This window comes from Salmo salar, chromosome 10 (genome assembly GCF_965601325.2).
Source record: "Salmo salar chromosome 10, fSalSal1, whole genome shotgun sequence".
Lineage (NCBI taxonomy): Eukaryota > Metazoa > Chordata > Actinopteri > Salmoniformes > Salmonidae > Salmo > Salmo salar.
This window is the reverse complement of record NC_138300.1, coordinates 79669490-79690621: the sequence shown is the minus strand read 5'-3', so window position 1 is coordinate 79690621 and position 21132 is coordinate 79669490. Positions and strand designations below refer to the sequence as shown.

At 44.2% G+C, this 21132-nt stretch overlaps 1 protein-coding gene across 1 annotated transcript; it reads left to right on the top strand.

The window, feature by feature from the left end:
* The first annotated feature begins 14450 nt into the window (after nt 1–14450).
* LOC106561029 (hyaluronidase-4-like) lies at nt 14451–20757 on the top strand. The gene is made up of 3 exons (XM_014124586.3): nt 14451–15597; nt 16092–16181; nt 19898–20757. The coding sequence occupies exons 1-3, from the start codon at nt 14608–14610 to the stop codon at nt 20354–20356; spliced, it is 1539 nt and encodes a 512-aa protein (XP_013980061.1). The 5' UTR covers nt 14451–14607; the 3' UTR covers nt 20357–20757.
* The last annotated feature ends 375 nt before the right edge of the window (nt 20758–21132 follow it).

Here is a 21132-nt window from a genome sequence, read left to right as displayed (position 1 = left end):
CGGGAGGATCTTGTCAATGATCTCAAGGCAGCTGGGACCATAGTCACCAAGAAAACAATTGGTAACACACTACGCCGTGAAGGACTGAAATCCTGCAGCGCCCGCAAGGTCCCCCTGCTCAAGAATACATATACATGCCCATCTGAAGTTTGCCAATGAACATCTGAATGACTCAGAGAACAACTGGTGAAAGTGTTGTGGTCAGATGAGATCAAAATTGAGCTCTTTGACATCAACTCAACTCGCTGTGTTTGGAGGAGGAGGAATGCTGCCTATGACCCCAAGGACACCATCTCCACCGTCAAACATGGAGGTGGAAACATTATGCTTTGGGGGTGTTTTTCCTGCTAAGGGGACAGGACAACTTCACCGCATCAAATGGACGATGGACGGGGCCATGTACCGTCAAATCTTGGGTGAGAACCTCCTTCCCTCAGCCAGGGCATTGAAAATGGGTCGTGGATGGGTATTCCAGCATGACAATGACCCAAAACACACAGCCAAGGCAACAAAGGAGTGGCTCAAGAAGAAGCACATTAAGGTCCTGGAGTGGCCTAGCCAGTCTCCAGACCTTAATCCCATAGAAAATCTGTGGAGGGAGCTGAAGGTTCGAGTTGCCAAACGTCAGCCTCGAAACCTTAATGACTTGGAGAAGATCTGCAAAGAGGAGTGGGACAAAATCCCTCCTGAGATGTGTGCAAACCTGGTGGCCAACTACAAGAAACTTCTGACCTCTGTGATTGCCAACAAGAGTTTTGCCACCAAGTACTAAGTCATGTTTTGCAGAGGGGTCAAATACTTATTTCCCTCATTAAAATGCAAATAATTTTATAACATTTTTGACATGCGTTTTTCTGGATTTTTTTGTTGTTATTCTGTCTCTCACTGTTCAAATAAACCTACTATTAACATTATAGACTGATCATTTCTTTGTAAGTGGGCAAATTTACAAAATCAGCAGGGGATCAAATAGTTTTTTTCCCCCACTGTATGTTATATATGTGCCCTCTGTTCCGTCTGTCTTTGTCGGTTATTGTTCCCATGTCCATTGGTGGTGTGAGTACCTATGTGTTTGTGCAGCTGTTATGCTGCGTGCTATATATAAAACTGGCCTTTTTAGACTAGTTGAGTATCTGGAGCATCAGAATTTGTGGGTTCGATTACAGGCTGAAAATGGCCAGAAACAAAGACTTTTTTCTGAAACTTGTCAGTCTGTTCTTGTTCTGAGAAATGAAGGCTATTCCATGTCAGATTGCCAGGAAACTGAAGATCTCGTACAACGTTGTGTACTACTCCCTTCACAGAACAGCGCAAACTAGCTCTAACAAGAATAGATAGTGGAGTGGGAGGCCCCGGTGCACAACTGAGCAAGAGGACAAGTACATTAGTGTCTAGTTTGGGAAACAGACGCCTCACAAGTCAATCAATCAAAATCAAAGTCCTCAACTGGTAGCTTCATTAAATAGCACCCGCAAAACACCAGTCTCAACAGTGAAGAGGCAATACCCTGGGATGCTGGCTTTCTAGGCAGAATTCCTCTGTCCAGTGTCTGTGTTCTTTTGCCATCTTAATCTTTTCTATTTATTGGCCAGTCTGATATATGCCTTTTCTTTGCAGCTCTGCCTAGATGGCCAGCATCCCGGAGTCGCCTCTTCACTGTTGACTTTGATACTGGTGTTTTGCGAGTACTATTTAATGAAGCTGCCAAAATTTGATTGGTACTGTATGTACAATCGAAATTGAAGTTGTAAATGACAATTATTGTTATTATATGCCTTATTCTTATAATATTTTGTAACATTTTCAATGTACTGTAACTTGCACTTTGTTTTTAGGTTTGAATGAGACGATGTATTCCCCTCAAAGTTATTTCAATAAAGTTATTGATATATTAATATTATATTACTTGTGTATGTCTTTCCTTATCATATGTAAGACTCATTGCCATTTTTTAATATATATTTTTTAACCTTTATGTAACTAGGCAAGTCAGTTAAGAACAAATTCTTATTGACAATGACAGCCTACCAAAAGGCCTCCTGTGAGGATGGGGGCTGGGACTAAAATTAAATAAATATATATAGCACAAAACACACATCACGACAAGAGAGACACACAACCCTACATAAAGAGAGACTTCAGACAACAACATAGCATGGAAGGAACACAGCACAACATGGTAGCACACAACATGGCAGCAGCACAACATGGTAGTAGCACAAAACATGGAAAAAACATTATTGGGCACAGACAACAAGGATGTGTACGCTTTGGGGACATTTAACAGAATGTGACTGGCAGAACGGGTGTTGTATGTGGAGGATGAGGGCTGCAGTAAATATCTCAGATAGGGGGACATTTCATGTTTTGGTGCAGATATGTGAACCTCTAATTATTGGACATTTTTGTCGGGGTTGATCCATTTTTCTTAAGGGAAATAAAATCCGAAATTTCTAAGTGGAAATTCCAAACTTTAGAAGACTTTTTAAACCTCAAATACACTACAAGTTTTAAATGTCCTGCATTACAGGAAGGTTCTTGTAACGTCTGCTTCCAACCCACACTCTCAAACACATAGATCCTCTGAACGCAGCTCACTCTCCAGATCCCAATCACCTGAATTCTGATCACCTGTTCACACACCTGTATGTCATTTACACACACAATTTAGTTCAGTTCTTTGCAACCCGTCATTGTGAGGTATTGTTTGTTTTGATACACATTCTAGTTGGAGCGCTGTTTATTTTCGTATAAGTCCTCCTGTGAATCGTAGTTTTTGGCCATCCTCTCTAATGATGCCTCTTTGCCTATTCCCTGCCTGTACTTTTGCCTATCAGATTTCCTATCATCAACCTCTTTCTTGATCTCCCGGACTACATTACTAGCCTTTCCCCTGCCTGTACTGTTACCCTTTTAGAGTCCCTGTACCTTCTGCCTGCCCCTGGACCCAGCTTCCTGCCTCCTCCTGTGGTCTTTTATTAGTAAAGATGCTGTCTCATGTAGAAGTTTTGAGTAGCATAAAAAATGTAAACTGGTATTTTGAATTGGCTTTGATTTGAATTAGACTTGATAGTCAGTCGGTGGACAGGAAGATCATGTTCAGCTCATGTGGAGCACCAGCTCTGACATAAGGCAAGACAGGTGGCCCTGGTATTTATACTCCTCCGGACACTCAAAAACCACCCTCTTGAATATTTGGAATATCATTCAAACAGGTTTATACAGATTCAATATCTGTGTTTTTAACTCCCAGGTGGATAAGCTTGTCAAGAGTTTACTCATAAATCAATGTTTCAGAATTATGTGTTTAAAGTAGACATGCATAATGCAACAGATGTCGATCTTAATTTGAGCCAGTTTGCTACAGCAGGAAAATAATTCTGCAGCAACAGGAAATTGTAATTATTTTGTGGATTATAATCAATGGACATTTCTTAGCGGTGATTCAAGTCTGAAATTTCTAAGTGGAAATTCCAATCTTCAAAAGGCTTACATACACTACAAGTTTTAAATTGCCTGTATTGTAGGAAAATTATCCTGCAACAGAGTGATCAAATTAAGATCCTACATCTGTAACGGTATGGTTACATTTACACATGATTGTGTACAAGTGCTTTTGAATTTGGAACAAGTCTTCAAATTATAAGATTTTAGCTAGCTTGATAAGCTTGCTAACATTGCTAATAATAAAATTAGCTAGCTTGCTTAACATGTATGATATGGTCAGACTAGCTACATTATCCATATGGATAAGGTTGTAATTGTCAAAAAAACGTAGTTGTTGTCATCTTTTCGTTGAAAAGGTAAAAGGTCAGTGGTGAAATGTCACAACTCGGAAACTCAGGTAACAACATTTTCTCAGAGTTTCCCACTTCTAATTCCAACTTGGAGGGCCATTCAAAAAAAACTTCCCACTGGGAACTAGAAGCTACTGATAACTCCGATAGCACGTGAACGCGGCAACACTCATTACTCCTACTCACGAAATGCATCCATTTAACTACAGCCATCAAATCTGATACTGCCTCCTATTGGCTTTCTGAATGCCTAGGCCTACAACCAGTTATCTGTCCTCATTGGATGTCAACATTATGTCATTGTCCCTCATTGGTTGCCTTAATTTACAAAGGATCACAACATACAAAGGTTTTCCTTATCTATTAACATGTAATAGCAGAACACTTACATTTTAATTATACTGTTTGTCTATCAACATGTAATAGCAGAACCCTTAAATTTTACTTCTACTGTACCTTTCACTGTAGAGGTTGTTCCACAACAAAGGTTTGCTAATTCTGCGACATGAAAGCACACTGGCTCACATGAGGGCCAGGAGACCCTCAAACAAACACACACACACCCACATACCCAGACACACACACAGACACACTCACACTCATTCCTATGTTAACCGGCTAATACTGATTGATGTGGATGATTGTAAGAAGTTCTAGAGAGGATCAGACTTACACATTCAGATCAGTCAATGGGATTTAAAGCTCTCTCTCCCTTCATCCTTCTCTCCTCCTCCACTCCACTCCTCCCTCCCTCCCAACTCTAATCGCTGTGTTGTGGTGTAAGATCAAGCTTGGTGGTGGTGGTTTCTACTCCGTCACAGGAAACTCTCTCTTTCACTCTCCTGCTCCCTCTCCCTCGCTCTCTTCCTTCACTGTATATAAGTGTGGTGGGTGGATTGTGTGTCAGACAGAGTAAAGGAATGCCAGAGTGTGGGACAGATGGAGAGGTGCACAATCCCTGTGCCTCGCCCTGAATTGGCTGATAGTGATGGTGGCCATACGGAATCTACAGGTGAGAGATCTTTCTGATTTGTCATATTCTGACATAGCCCTAACACACCAAAAAAACACGTAATAATAATAATAAAGGAAGAACAAATAGCAACTTTTTCAATGTTTTTGAACTCTAAGCTTTTACTAAACAGCTTTTCAACTTAGGTCAAAAGTTGTTGTAGTGGGACAACAGCAGCTTGACTTTTAGATAACGCAGGTGTTTTTTAAACCACTCTGCAGTGGCAGGAAGAGGTAGCCCTTAAGGATGCCATGGGAAAAGTTCTGTTTTTGGACCAGTCCAGGGGGTGCGTCTGACCTGGAAGGTTCACTCATACACTACTACAAACTACAAGTCTGTCACTGTGTCTTAGACAGCTCTCGTTCCTACAACATCTTTTAATGTCTGGCGTCTTTGTTCATGTTCATACTTAATGCAAAAAAAGGTGAGAGAGAGGTTGGCGAGACAAGCACTTTTAACAGTGGAAATCAATTGCCATTTCATTCAGGGTTGCAGATATTTTCATCTTCTCTTCACACATTAAACACAAAACAGTAACAATGCATCCTATGGGATTGAAAATAAGAGTATTAACAATGGTCTCTGAGGAGAGAGTTAGGTAACTAAATACCCGAGGGGATTTTGGCTCGTGGATATAGCGCTTCTCTGGGATAATAGTGACGAGGGATGAGTTATGCCCCCACACAAGCAGAGAGATGGGCCAGACACGCTGCAGGCCTGACCGATTGTGTTGACAATGTTTCAGCTGCTTCCTGTAGGGAACAGTTCACCGCGGGGTAAAGGTACTGGCACAACCTGAGGTGTTGCGTTAATCTCTGTGTCTGTCTGTCTGTCTGCCACTCTCTCTCATCATGTGCTCTGTCTTACAAATACATTTAGCTATCTCTCTCTCTCTCTCTCTCTCTCTCGCTCTCTCTTTCTCCCTCAGTCTCTCTGTCCTCCGCACCCTCATTAACTTTTTCTCTATTTGTCTTTGCTCTTGCTATCAATTTCTGTCTGTCTGTTACAATTTCATTTTATGTTTCCTTTCTCTGTCCTTGGGAAAACAAAATTGCTGTGGTCGGCGCATCAAATCACCAAAAGTACTGTCTTCATGGTTTCTCTTAGGTCACCCAGCTATTTTAGCCATCCAGCAGGGAACGATCCACCTCAATCCAAAAGAAGACAGTATATTAGCTCAGCATTTCTCAATCCCCCCCCCCCCCCCCCCCCTCTCAGTACCCCTGGTTATGCCGGGTGCTGCTCCAACCTATTTCAAAACTCGGCGTTTTAAATGAAGTGAAATGGAATAAACATCTCTAGTCACGATATCTCCTACAAATCACTTTAGGTTTACATTTCAGTTTACAGTGAGAGTTCGTGATCCAATAGATGTTCCAACACTCGTGCTTCCGTATATAAACATGTAGTAAGATATACAGAGATGATTAAACAATGACTGGGAATCGTAGATGACATATCAAAGATATGAAATCAGCTTGTTCCAGCTTGTTTCCGTCAGCTTTTTTTGTATGCAGAAAATGAAGCTCTTTCGGTCTCACACAAAGACAAGAGTATGGTAGAAAGCCAGCTTAGTGCATAACTGGACAAATGGTCTCTTCATTTGGGGGAAATGGAGTCAATATTATTTGGTTCTAAGATTAGGCTAGGTAGATGTGCCATGGAAACCATATGTTTGATGTACTTGATGCCATTCCACCATTAGATTAAGAGTTGTACTGGGCAGACCTAGTTTTTATATACGGTAATGGTAGAGCATAACAAACCGGCTGCGATAAAAACGGTTTCTGCCAGTCAAAGGTTCAAACACTCATGCAGGGCTTGGTTAATGATGTAAACCACCCTGCGCTAGTAAGTGACTTGCAAAGTGTGTATATTTGCCTATTTGCATATACAGTGGGGTCTGAAAGACATGCTAACCTCCCCTGTTATTTTAATGGTGAGAGGTTAGCATGGCATGGGGGTATGGTCTTTGACCCTCTGTAACTTTCTCACTCATAATTATTCATGATTCATTCAGGATTATCCATAAACAGGGTACTATAGCATCCACATCAATGTAGAAGTGTTTAGAAACATAATCTATTCTTGTAATAAAAGTGACTCCAAAATGACACAATACGTTATTTACCATGAATTTCTATTGGGCACAAAATAATCTGAAACACAACCAAAACAAACTGTAAATGCATCCAACAAGTTACACGCATGATGTAATCATTACACACTAGGAATATGGGAGCATATACTACACTTCTGACTACTTTGTTTGTAAGAATCAATAATTTGGACCCATACCTTTTTGAGAGAAAAACAAATATTACTTGTTAAACAAAATCTCTTTCTCTGAGTATTTGTATAAATCTAAAATAATATAATTTCCCCCATTTGTTTGACAACACAATATAGCTCAGTATTTCAATTATTTATTTTAAACAGTCATTATTGCTCATCTTTATCAAGGGAGTCAATAATTTCAGACCCCCCTATATATGTAAATACTTGGACATTGTTGCCCATGTCACTTGTTTTTGCCCTGCTGCCCTTGCCAACAAATGGGACCACAATGGAAACAAGTATTTTGACTTTACTGTGTTCAGATCCTCGACAGTAGTCGGTATATGTATCTTTTGCCGAGTGTAACATGTTTATGTATTTAAAAAAAATATATAAAAAAAATGTAGTTGGCTAGAAGAGATACGTATTAGTTTTAGAAGTTGTTTATGTTGGTCAGAAGGGTTCTATGTAAACCACAGTCATCAACAAACTCTTATCTTAATTGCTACCAGATAGGGATGTGGGTTCTGGGCAGTGAAGTTAAATCATTCAATTTGAAAGTCCATCAAACTTATATGCTCTTTCCGATACACAAAATCTGTGGTTGCTTCCCCTTGGAAAATGGCTTTTTATGATGTTATATCATACAAAAACATCTACAAAAGGCATTGAATTGCACTTATTCAAATATGATTAATTCTCTCACCAAAATGTCTAAACTGGTTGCACTTAGTGTCAATGTTAGTGTTAGTCAATATTTATGATCATTAACACAGATAATGTACAGTACATTTAAACTAATATTTATTATACCCATTCATTTTATTGTCTAAAACAAACTGTACTGAAAACAGTTTGTACTAACTGTTCGTAATATACAGTAAATTTAACCCATGGGGCTTGCTGAAAAGGAATAGACTGATTTCACAGGATGTGGTTCATCTCTCCCCCTCTTGGTTATACACTAGACATCAGAGCCTCAGAAAAAAGGGTATTTTAGCCAGGCATTTTCCACTCAATAACATAAACACCAAGGGACTCCTCTGTTGTCCTTCATCCCCCCTATTCCCCGCCATGCGTCACACACGCACACACTCACACAGTTCAACCTTCTGATTCTGGAACTTATAATGTTGAGATACATTGTTAGTTCCATAAGTGTGGTGTCGGTCTGAAGGAGTCTGTATGTCTGGAAGCATGTTCACAGGAGGCTGCTGAGTGGAGGATGGCTCATAATAATGGCTGGAATGGAGCAAATGGAATGGCATCAAACGCATGGAAACCATATGTTTGATGTATTTGATGTCATTCCACAAATTCTGCTCCAGCCATTACCACAAACCCGTCCTCCCCAATTAAGGTGCCACCAACCTCCTGTGATGTACACCCCCCCCCCCCCCCCCCCCAAACACACACACCACCAATCCCTGAGCAGACTGAATCAGGAGTCTACATTGATCCCCATCCCCCTGCAAGATTTCAAACATCATTCAGAGAAAGTGGTTTCCCTCATCAGCTGAAACGGAAAGCCCTTTTTAAGTACCAGACATTATATACTGCTGAATTCCAACTTTAGCAAAGGCTGTCTTTGAAACTTGAAAGCAGCTCTTTCTCACAAAATGTTTATCGCAAAATACGTGAAGAAAGTGAAACTACATGAAAGTAATTGCAAAGAAAAACAAATGACAGTGTAAAAAAGACACCATACATTAATGTCGATGGGGGCAAGTTAAATGTCAATGTAAATTAGGTGTACCCATACAAGGATCCGACCATCACCCAATCAACCCCTAGCCCAGGGATCGTCAACTAGATTCAGCCTAGATTCAGCCACAAGAAGCCCAAACAGATATAATATGATTAAAACATAACAATTTCAAACCTTGCTTACATTTGTATGATCACGCGTCTCTCTCATGTGAGGAAGTCCATTGGAGTTATTCAGCAGACACTCTTATCCAGAGAACTTACAGGAGCAATTAGGGTTAAGTACCTTGCTCAAGGGTACAGACAGATTTTTCCCCTAGTAGGCCTGGGGATTCAAACCAGCAACCTTTCAGCAGTTACTGGCCCAGCGCTCTTAACTGCTAGGCTCCCATCCAGATTTCCCAAATTAAAATCACTTGGAGCTGATTTCCTTGTGTTTTTACAGTTTTTTTATGTCCAACAATTAAAATTCAACAAAGAACTTTGGGGGCCAAATAAAACCACCTGCGGGCCGAAGGCCGCCAGTTGGGGAATCCTGCGCTAGCTCCCACAGAGAGGGGTGGAGGGAAGGACGTTTCTGTGGTTAAACACAAAGCACCTGTATGTGTCACTGTGACTTGTTGAAGTTTCATTATACCTTGAGCTCTGTAACAGTGGAAGTTAGACACCCAACCCAGCTAGCTGTAAAACTATATGAGGTAAAGGGGGAGATGACAGAAACACTGAACGTATGGTCTCAGAGTATAACAGACATTTAGGATGAGACTTCAGAAGAGGACTTTTTTTAAACAGTATCTTCAAATCACAATGTTATCCTTATGATTATCAAATAAGGAAAGTTGAGATCTTAGTTGTTAGAAGTGGAAGAATTAACAACCACATATATATCTATCACAGGAATAATTGATAAGATGTACTGTACATTATCAAGACAATGTGAATCCGCCTTTATCCCTCTTCAAAGGATGTGGAGAAACGATTTAGGTACGGAATTTGATGAGGTATGGCTTAAGATCTGTAATAAGATACGATACCCATTTACTTGTTTGAATATTAAGGAATCTAACTAGAAATTCATTTTCAAGTTTTACTTTTGTAAGTATGTTTCCAGACACCTCACCAAATTGCCTGAAATGTAAGACCAAAAAAGGAACTATTTTGCACGGATTTTGGCAATGCAATATGCTAATTATTTTCTGGTGGTTTATTCATACATATGCAGATAATTTTTTATATAAAATTGGTATAATCTGCAAGTCTTTTCCTCCTTAATCAAATGCCAAATATTAAGCTTGACTCAGACAAGACAAGGTTGCTGATAACTATTTCATACTTTGCAAAGAAATGTATTCTTATGTGTTGGAACAACACAAACCCACCCAATTTGCAATTGTGGTTAAAACAAGTTGCAGATTTTTTAGCATTAGAAAAATATACAATGAATTTACAAAATCGTGGTCCCACATTCCTGAAAGTATGGTCTCCTCTACTGTCCTTTATTTGTGTCACGCCCTGGTCATAGAGAGGGTTATATTCTCTATTTTGGTTAGGCCAGGGTGTGACTAGGGTGGGCATTCTATGTCCATTTTTCTTTGTTTTGGGCCTGGTATGGCTCTCAATCAGGGACAGCTGTACATCGTTGTCGCTGATTGGGAGCCATACTTAGGCAGCCTGTTTTCCTTTGGGGTTTTGTGGGTAGTTGTTTCTGTTGTGTGGTTTGCACCTGACAGAACTGTTGGCGGTCGTTTGTGTCTTAAGTTCAAGTGTTTCGTATTATTAAACCAAGACCATAGTAAGAGGGTTGGGGGGGCATTCAGCAGGTGACATTAGTACTAACTGTGGCTTGGGCGTTGACTTATCCATCTATAAGCGGGAGGATAGAAATTGTACACCGTAACACATTGTTTTACTTGACTTATGAAGCATGATATGAAGTTATCATGTAATGTTACAATTAATTCCATGAACTCTCTATTTTGCCTTTTTAACATACTGTATGTGTTACTGGTACTTTATTGTGTGCTTGAGACTGACTCAAATAGGTAAATCAGCAGGTACAATGTTGGGAGCAGTTGTTGTTAAACACCAGTAGAAAACTCCAAAAAGTTATCTGATGACAATGAGCGATGAAGCTTTAGGAAGAGGCGTTTGGCAGCTGGGCAGGCATGATTATGGCTGTGGGCATCCCTCTGTCCAGGGAACAGATAGATGTGGTGAGGACATGAGCAGTCTGCCCAGCCCATGGTTTAGTCAGATCCCTGGGTGTCAACTGACATCCTGCCGATGACCTCGGACCTGTAGGCGTCTTGGCAACATGCAAGCCAACATTCTGATTTATTTATGGTGACTACACTAGGAATTCTGTATTTCCAGTTTGTGTATTAAACATGTATATTGCGAATATATGAAATAGAAACAGAAACTCTCACTTAAATCACTCATATTGCTTACTGACTTAACAAATCAAATTGTATTAATACCGCCGAATTCTACAGGTGTAGACCTTACAGTGAAATGCTTACTTACGAGCCCCTAACCAACAATGCAGTTTAAAAAAATACAGATAAGAATAAAAAATAAAAGTAACATGTAATTAAAGAGCAGCAGTAAAATAACAATAGTGAGACTATATACAGGGGGGTACAGGTACAGAGTCAATGTGCGGGGGCACCGGTTAGTTGAGGTAATATGTACATGTAGGCAGAGTTATTAAAGTGACTATGCATAGATGATAACAACAGAGAGTGGCAGTGGTGTAAAAGAGGGGGAGGGAAGGGTGGGGGGCAATGCAAATCGTCTTGGTAGCCATTTGATTACATGTTCAGGAGTCTTATGGCTTGGGTGTAGAAGCTGTTTAGAAGCCTCTTGGACCTAGACTTGGCGCTCCGGTACCGCTTACCATGCGGTAGCAGAGAGAACAGTCTATGACTAGGGTGGCTGGAGTCTTTGACAATTTTTAGGGCCTTCCTCTGACACACCCTGGTATAGAGGTCCTGGATGGCAGGAAGCTTGGCCCCAGTGATGTACTGGGCAGTTCCCACTACCCTCTGTAGTGCCTTGCGGTCGAAGGCCGAGCAGTTGCCATACCAAGCAGTGTTGCAACCAGTCAGGATGCTCTCGATTGTGCAGCTGTATAAGCTTTTGAGGATCTGAGGACTCATGCCAAATCTTTTCAGTATCCTGAGGGGGAATAGGTTTTGTCGTGCCCTCTTCTCGACTGTCTTGGCATGCTTGGACAATGTTAGTTTGTTGGTGACGTGGACACCAAGGAACTTGAAGTTCTCAACCTACTCAACTGCAGCCCCATCAATGAGATTTGGGGCATGCTCGGTCCTCTTTTTCTTGTAGTCCACAATCATCTCCTTTGTCTTGATCACATTAAGAGAAAGGTTGTTGTCCTGGAACCACACGGCCAGGCCTCTGACCTCCTCCCTATATGCTGTCTCGTTGTTGTCGGTGATCAGGCCTACCACTGTTGTGTCATCGGCAAACTTAATGATGGTGTTGGAGTCGTGCCTGGCCGTGCAGTCATGAGTGAACAGGGGGTACAGGAGGGGACTGAGCACGCACCCCTGACGGGCCCATGTGATGAGGATCAGCATGGCAGATGTGTTGTTACCTACCCTTACCACCTTGGGGCGGCCCGTCAGGAAGTCCAGGATCCAGTTGCAGAGGGAGGTGTTTAGTCCCAGTGTCCTTGGCTTATTGATGATCTTTGAGGGCACTATGGTGTTGAACGCTGAGCTGTAGTCAATGAATAGCATTCTCACATAGGTGTTCCTTTTGTTCAGGTGGGAAAGGGCAGTGCAGAATGCAGTAGAGATTGCATCAGCTGTGGATCTGTTGGGGTGGTATGCAAATTGGAGTGTTTCTAGGGTTTCTGGGATAATGGAGTTGATGTGAGCCATGACCAGCCTTTCAAAGCACTTCATGGCTACAGAAGTGAGTGCTACGGGTCGTTAGTCATTTAGGCAGGTTACCGTAGTGTTCTTGGGCACAGGCACTGTGGGGGTCTGCTTGAAACATGTTGGCATTACAGACTCAGACAGGGAGAGGTTGAAAATGTCAGTTAAGACACATGCCAGTTTGTCAGCACATGCACGCAGTACACGTCCCGGTAATCCGTCTGGCCCTGCGGCATTATGAATGTTGACCTGTTTAAAGGTGTTACTCACATCGGCTGGTAGGCTCGTGTCACTGGACAGCTCTCGGCTGTGCCTCCCTTTGTAGCCTGGTTTGCAAGCCCTGCCACATCTGACGAGCGTCAGAGCCGGTGTAGTACGATTCGATCTTAGTCCTGTATTGCCGCTTTGCCTGTTTGATGGTTCGTCGGATTTCTTATAAGCTTCCGGGTTAGAGTCCCGCTCCTTGAAAGCGGCAGCTCTAGCCTTTAGCTCAATGCAGATGTTGACTGAATCCATGGCTTCTGGTTGGTGTATGTTTGTACGGTCATTGTGGGGACGATGTCTTTGACGCACTTATTGATGAAGCCAATGACTGATATGGTATACTCAATGTGGTATCCCGGGAACATATTCCAATCTGTGCTAGCAAACAGTCCTGTAGTTTAGCATCTGCTTCATCTGACCACTTTTTTATCGACCAAGTCACTGGTGCTTCCTGCTTTAATTTTTGCTTGTAAGCAGGAATCAGGAGGATAGAATTATGGTCAGATTTGCTAAATGGAGGACGAGGGAGAGCTTTGTACGCGTCTCTGTGTGTGGAGTAAAAGTGGTGCAGAGTTTTTTTCCCTGTGGTGACACAATTTAACATGCTGATAGACATTTGGTAAAATGGATTTAAGTTTCCCTGCGTTAGAGTTTTCTTCTTTGCTTATGGGGGAATACAGCTCATTCAATGCTGTCTTAGTGCCAGCCTCTGTCTGTGGTGGTACGTAAAGCAGCTATGAAAAATACAGATGAAAACTCTCTAGGTAGATAGTGTGTCTTACCAGTTTCCTCTGTTCTATCCTGTCGGTACAGCGTATAACCAGCCAGCTGTATGTTGATAGTGTTGTCGTTCAGCCATGACTCCGTGAAGCATAAGATATTACAATTTTGAATGTCCCGTTGGTAGTTTAATCTCCCGCGTATGTCATCGATTTTATTCTCCAAAGATTGCACGTTTGCTAGCAGAATGGAAGGAAGTGGGGTTTATTCAATTGCCTACGAGTTCTCAGAAGGCAGCCCACCCTCTGGCCCCATTTTCTCTGCCTCCTCTTTGCGCAAATGATGGGGATCTGGGCCTGTTCCCGAGAAAGCAGTATATCAATCGCATCGGGCTCGTCTGACTCGTTAAAGGAAAAAAAGGATTCTGCCAGTCCGTGGTGAGTAATCGCAGTCCTGATGTCCAGAAGTTATTTTCGGTCATAAGAGACGGTAGCGGCAACATTATATACAAAATAAGAACAAAAAACACATAAAACGTCAGCCTTCTTCTCCAGGCGCCATTTTAATTGAACAGCTAACTTTAAGCACAGGTGCAAACTCTTCGCGTCTGTGGAAACATCCTGCACTGTCATAAAGGCTATATTGTAATCTGATTAACATTGTTGTACAATATCGAATATTCTTTAAGCCGATTAACATTATTGTGAAACACTATGATCAAACGACTCCTAATCTATGATCTGTGATGTCCTCGCTCTTCCTTTCTCACTCACTGCCTCTCTCTCTTTCTCTCTTCCTCACCCTCCCTCTCTTCGTCAGCCCTCTATATCATTCACTCCCTCTCTCCCTCCCTCTTTTCTTCTTCTGTCTGAATCATTCACTATCTTACTCTCTCTCTTCTTCCTTTTTCTCTCCAAGATGATTGATGGCCCCTCCAGTTGAACCAAGCCCTTGGATGATCATGTTGCCCATCAGCGGTGGCCACCATCACCACGTCGTGCCTGTGGCTTGTGCCCTCACCTGCTCCTGGCTCCTGCTACTTTTTCATGCCGTCTTCGGCCAGAAGCCCGCCAAGCTGCCCCTGGTGGGCCGCAAGCCCTTCATTGCTGCCTGGAATGCACCGCTGGACCTGTGCACTGTCAAGTACAATGTCCAGGTCAACTTGGAGCACCTCTTCCACCTCAGCGGCAGCCCGCGGGCCATCCGCACTGGGCAGAATGTCACCATTTTCTATGCCAATCGGCTGGGCCTCTACCCTTTTTACACGGACCTTGGCGTCCCCATCAATGGAGGCCTCCCCCAGAACTGCAGCCTGGAGGCCCACCTCCTCAAGACGTACAAGGACATCAACCATTTTATCCCCTCTGAGGACTTCGCTGGACTGGCAGTCATCGACTGGGAGTATTGGCGGCCTCAGTGGAACCGCAACTGGCACAAGAAGGACATCTACCGATGCAAGTCCCGGGAGATGATCGCACAGGCCGATGTCAACGTGACTCCATCACAAATTGAGGTGCTGGCGCGAAAACGCTTTGAAAGGAGTGCCCAGGCATTCATGCAGAGGACAGTCCAGCTAGGGACACGCCTTCGCCCCAATGGACTCTGGGGCTTCTACCTCTACCCGGACTGCCACAACTACAACCTGCATGAGCACAACTACACAGGCTCCTGCCCCCTGCTAGAGAGCCTGCGTAACGACGAGTTGCTCTGGTTGTGGAATAGCAGCACAGCATTGTTCCCCTCAGTGGCTATCAGGAAAAGTCAAACAGACAGTGTCAGCAACCTCCATTTCTCCCAGTTCAGGGTGCTGGAGTCTCTGAGGATAGCTGGGCTTACCTCGCACGACTTTGAGCTGCCCACATTTGTGTACACACGCCTAGGGTACAGGGATGAGGCTATGGCCTTCCTCACCACGGTAAGACTGCTACACTTAGTAACCCAAAGGTCTAAAATCAAGTGACCAGTTGGTTATCAATCTGGTCCTGGAGAGCTACAGGATGTGTAGGTTTTTTATCCAGACCATAATTAACACACCTGATTCATCAAGGCCACCAGGTGTGTTGCTGTTGGGCTAGAACAAAACATTGCACTTCATGATACATGATCCAAATAGGGTTGTAATTCACTGATCTATATTCCACACTATAAAACCTGGGTAATCCTTTATATACAGGATCAGTTATGACATAATTTATTTCTTAATGATTTCTTAAAATTATCTTGCCATTCTCTGTCTCTCTCAGCAGTCAACACTACTTAGTGAACTGTCTAGTCAGTTGAGTGCAGGGAATCCTCCCTCTCTTAAGGAGACATTAGCACCATCTTGTGGCTGTATAAAGAAGTTCAAAATGTGGTGTAATGTAGAATATGGTGTAATATCCTGTGTGCGTGTCTTTGTGTGTATTGCAGACAGACTTGATCCACACCATTGGTGAGAGTGCTGCTTTGGGGGCTGCTGGTTTTGTGATCTGGGGAGACCTCAACCTCACTTCATCCAAAGTGAGTCTCATTATATATCTTTACTGTATATGATCTATTACATAATAAGACACCAGCTGGAATGTTGTTTTAACCAATCAGCATCCCGGATTAGACCCATCCTTTGTATAATGTATAATTAGTGTTACAGTTTGACTATCAAAGTGTTACACAAGCTAGAATAGGGTAGAGCTAAAGACACTGGCGATAAGGCAATTAACAGCTCTGACAAAGGAAAATCCTTAATTAAACTATGAAAATAAAGTGCTCCCTAGGGGCAGCATCTGCTGTACATCAATTTCATTTTGTTTTGACTTATTTTTGCTGTCAACACTTCCAAGGCCTGTGTACATCTGCCATTCAAAATGAGGCTGTCACGTCCTGACCAGTATAAGTGTTAGTTGTTATTGTAGTTTGGTCAGGACGTGGCAGAGGGTATTTCTTTTATGTGGTTCGGGGTGGTGGTTTATTTAGTAGGGCGTTTGATTTATTATTTCCGGGTTTTGGTTTATGTTCTATGTTTTGTACTTCTATGTTCTTTCTGGGTTGGTGTATTTCTATGTGTAGGTTAATGGGGGTTGGACTCTCAATTGGAGGCAGGTGCTTTCTCGTTGCCTCTGATTGAGAGTCCTATATATGGGTAATTGTTTGGTTTAGTGTTTGTGGGAGATTGTTTCTTGTTTTGCGTGTGTGAGCGAGCCTGACAAGACTGTTTTGTTGTTTGTGAGTTCTTCTTTTGTTATTTTGGTGTTCACGTTGTTTGAAAATAAATACAAGATGAGCATCCACATTCCTGCTGCGTTTTGGTCCTCCATTCCCGACGACAACCGTTACAGAATCTCCCACCACAAATGGACCAAGCAGCGGAGTAAGGAGCAAGGGGAATTCGATATGGACTGGTGGGAGAAATGGACCTGGGAGGAAATTCTGGACGGGGCTGGACCTTGGCACCAGGCTGGGGAATACCGTCGCCCACGGGAGGAAATCGAGGCAGCCAAGGCGGAAAGGCGGCGGTACGAGGCCTTGTACGCGCTGAGGGAGAAGCACGAGAGGCACCCCCAATAAAAAAAAATTGGGGGGGGCACACGGGTAGTTTGGCTGGGCCAAGGATGAGCCATAAGCCAGCTACCCGTGTTTATATGGAGGACCGTATGGAGTGGAGGGCGCCGTGTTTTGCTGAAGTGCGCACAATCTCGCCCATACGCACGCAGTCCAGTGCGACTTATTCCAGCCCCTCGCAGATGCCGTGCTAGAGTGGGCATCCAGCCTGGTAGGAGGATGCCTGCGCAGCGCGTCTGGTCACCGGTGCGCCTCCTAGGACCAGGCTACCCTACGCCCGCTCTATGCACGGCAACCATCAGGCCCCTGCACATCCCAGTTCGCCCTGCACTAGCACCCCGCTCGTACAGGGCTACTAGTTCCATCCATCCAGCCAGGACGGGTTGTGCACGAGGTGAGATCAAGACCGCCTGTGTGCCTCCATGGCCCGGTGTTTCCAGTTCCTGTCTCTCGTGCGGACCCGGAAGTGCGAAACCCCAGTCTGGCACGTCCAGTACCAGCACCACGCACCAGGCTTCCAGTGCGTCAGCCCAGTCCGACTCGTCCTGTTCCCGCTCCCCGCACTAGCCCGGAGGTGCGTGTTCCAAGGCTGATACCTCCAGTACCAGCACCACGCATCAGGCTTCCAGTGCGTCAACCCAGTCCAACTCGGCCTGTTCCCGCTCCCCGCACTAGCCCTGAGGTGCGTGTCCCCAGACTGGCACATCCAGTACCAGTACCACGCATCAGGCTTCCAGTGCTTCAGCCCAGCCTCGAGAGTTTGGCAACAGTGTGCAGTCCAGAGTATCCGGCAACGGTGTGCAGTCCAGAGTATCCGGCAACGGTGTGCAGTCCAGAGTATCCGGCAACGGTGTGCAGTCCAGAGTATCCGGCAACGGTGTCTAGTCCGGAACCGAGGGAGACTGCCTGCGACCCGGAACCGAGGGAGTCTGCCTGCGACCCGGAACCGAGGGAGTCTGCCTGCGACCCGGAACCGAGAGGGTCTGCCTGCGACCCGGAACCGAGGGGATCTGCCTGCGACCCGGGACCGAGGGGATCTGCCTGCGACCCGGGACCGAGGGAATCTACCTGCGACCCGGGACCGAGGGAATCTACCTGCGACCCGGGACCGAGGGAATCTGCCTGTGACCCGGAACCGAAGGGGTCTGCCTGCGACCCGGAACCGGGTGAGTTTGCCTGTGACCCGGAACCGGGTGAGTCTGCCTGTGACCCGGAACCGGGTGAGTCTGCCTATGACCCGGAACCGGGTGAGTCTGCCTATGACCCGCAACCGGGTGAGTCTGCCTATGACCCGGAACCGGGTGAGTCCATCAGCGACCCAGAACCGGGTGAGTCTGCCTATGACCCGGAACCGGGTGAGTCTGCCTATGACCCATAACCGGGTGAGTCCATCAGCGACCCAGAACTGGGTGAGTCTGCCTATGACCCGGAACCGGTGAGTCCATCAGCGACCCAGAACCGGGTGAGTCTGCCTATGACCCGGAACCAAAGGAGTCTATCAGCAACCCGGAACTAAGTAAGTCAGTTGACGATCCGGAACTAAAAATGATTAACTATGCATTTAATGAGTCTGCCTACAGTGTGGAAAGGGAGAGGTCTGCCTACGATCCGGAACAAGGGGAGTCTGCCTACGGCCCGAAACTAATCAAGTCTGTCTGCATTCTGGAGGACAGTAGGCCGGAGCCAGAACCACCTCCTGTATAGGTGGGTTGGGGAGGGGGGGTGTGGCACAAGTGCCATCGGTGACGGCAGCAAGCCTCCCTTCCCTCCCTTTAGTTTAGGGGGATTTTTTTGTTGTTATTTATTTTTATTTTTTTATTATGAGGTGCATCCGGGGTCTGCACCTTTGGGGGGGGGGGGGGGGGGGTACTGTCACATCCTGACCAGTATAAGGGTTAGTTGTTATTGTAGTTTGGTCAGGACGTGGCAGAGGGTATTTGTTTTATGTGGTTCGGGGTGGTGGTTTATTTAGTAGGGCGTTTGATTTATTATTTCCGGGTTTTGGTTTATGTTTTGTACTTCTATGTTCTTTCTGGGTTGGTGTATTTCTATGTGTAGGTTAATGGGGGGTTGGACTCTCAATTGGAGGCAGGTGCTTTCTCGTTTCCTCTGATTGAGAGTCCTATATATGGGTAATTGTTTGGTTTAGTGTTTGTGGGAGATTGTTTCTTGTTTTGCGTGTGTGAGCGAGCCTGACAAGACTGTTTTGTTGTTTGAGTTCTTCTTTTGTTATTTTGGTGTTCACTTTGTTTGAAAATAAATACAAGATGAGCATCCACATTCCTGCTGCGTTTTAGTCCTCCATTCCCGACGACAACCGTTACAGAGGCTTTGAGAAGAAAGGTCATGCATTCCTAAGTGTATTACAAACATTCTTCTCTTGAAATTTGAGTTGATGTAGAAAGTATTAAAAAAATCTGGACAAAACTACATACTAATGCTATAAATATAAAGAGGGAGAAAATAGTTAGTTGGCAATAGTTGACAAATCACAGAGAATAGTTATGACAGTAGGGTAGTGCTCGCTAAAGTATATATGTCAATGGATTATCATGAATTGCACAATGCCCTCAATCATTTGACTTTCTCTTAGTTAAACAAAAATACTTACTTTCTTTCTTTCTTGCTCCCATTCCTTCTCTTTCTCTCCCCCCTCTTTCTCTCTCACCCGTCTTCAGCACAACTGCACAAAGGTGAAGTCCTTCCTCAACCACCGCCTGGGTCAGTACATCACCAATGTGACACGGGCCGCAGAGGTCTGCAGTGACTTCCTGTGCCAGAGCAACGGCCGCTGTGTCCGCAGGGACCTCCACGCCCCATACTACCTCCATCTGAGCGGAGACAGCTACCACATTCAGCCCTCGGGGGACGGGGACTTTGAGGTCATAGGCAGGCACTCGCTGCATGAGCTCCAACTACTGGCCAAGAGGTTCCACTGTCACTGCTACGAGGGACACGCCGGGGAGAAGTGTGATAGCCTGAACAAGGTGGTGGCGGAAGAGGAGGGGGGAGAGGTGGAGGAGGGGGGAGAGGCGGAGGAGGGGGAGGAGGAGCAGAGGGAAAGTGCCGCTCCACAAACTGGGAACAGCTTTAGCTCGGTGGTGTTGCTCCTTCTATTGAATTTCTCCTTTGTGTGACTGTGGTATGATAATAGCACTTTAGGTGTCTTGTGTTGTTTGGGGTAGGGGAGACAGAGCTTGAAGTCACTTCCATGGGAACTGCTATTACGTAATGCTGTGCCGTCTTCCTACAGGGGTCCTGTATTATAGTGGGTAACGCTTTACATGAAGGGTACCTACATAATGACTACATAACACATTCATAACGCATACATACTTCATTTGTAAAGTCTGATTATATTAACAATGAGACCAATATAAACTCTGAGCGATTCTTTTGTCATTTTGCCTTTAGGCATGCGTTGCTCACTTTGCCAGCAACAGCATTTATTTGCTGAAAGTGAGGTAACTTCCTAACTTGTCACCTCACCACTATTGGTACCATTGTAAGCACTGACAATGAAAAGATATCTAGGAGTCTTGCTCCAGTCTCCCCTAATACTGTGCAGTTTCATATAGCAATAAGCTTGATACTTACACAACTCAAATGTGTTTATTTTTTAATGGTAAGCTTATCATTGAATGATAATTACTCTCAATAGATGATCTAATTTGACTATTAAAGGAACAATAAAAAGTTGAAAAATTCCTAGACATTGCGCAATTTGAAAAAGCCTTTTTGAAATTGGTGTATTTGTATCGAACATGTTAGGAACCACATCACATTTGGGCCATATGACCTTCAACATGGAGCACTGTGTAATAGGTGACATAAAATAATGTTGTGCAACATCAGTGCTATGGATGTTGACAGTTGTTTCTTTCCCACACCGTTTTGCAAACATTGGTGTTCA

Excerpts from the sequence above, each read along its gene's own strand:
- LOC106561029 (XM_014124586.3), top strand. The coding sequence starts at position 14,608 with ATGGCCCCTCCAGTTGAACCAAGCCCTTGGATGATCATGTTGCCCATC. Across the intron at positions 15,598-16,091 it reads CTATGGCCTTCCTCACCACG|ACAGACTTGATCCACACCAT; the intron begins GTAAGACTGCTA and ends TGTGTATTGCAG. Across the intron at positions 16,182-19,897 it reads TCAACCTCACTTCATCCAAA|CACAACTGCACAAAGGTGAA; the intron begins GTGAGTCTCATT and ends ACCCGTCTTCAG.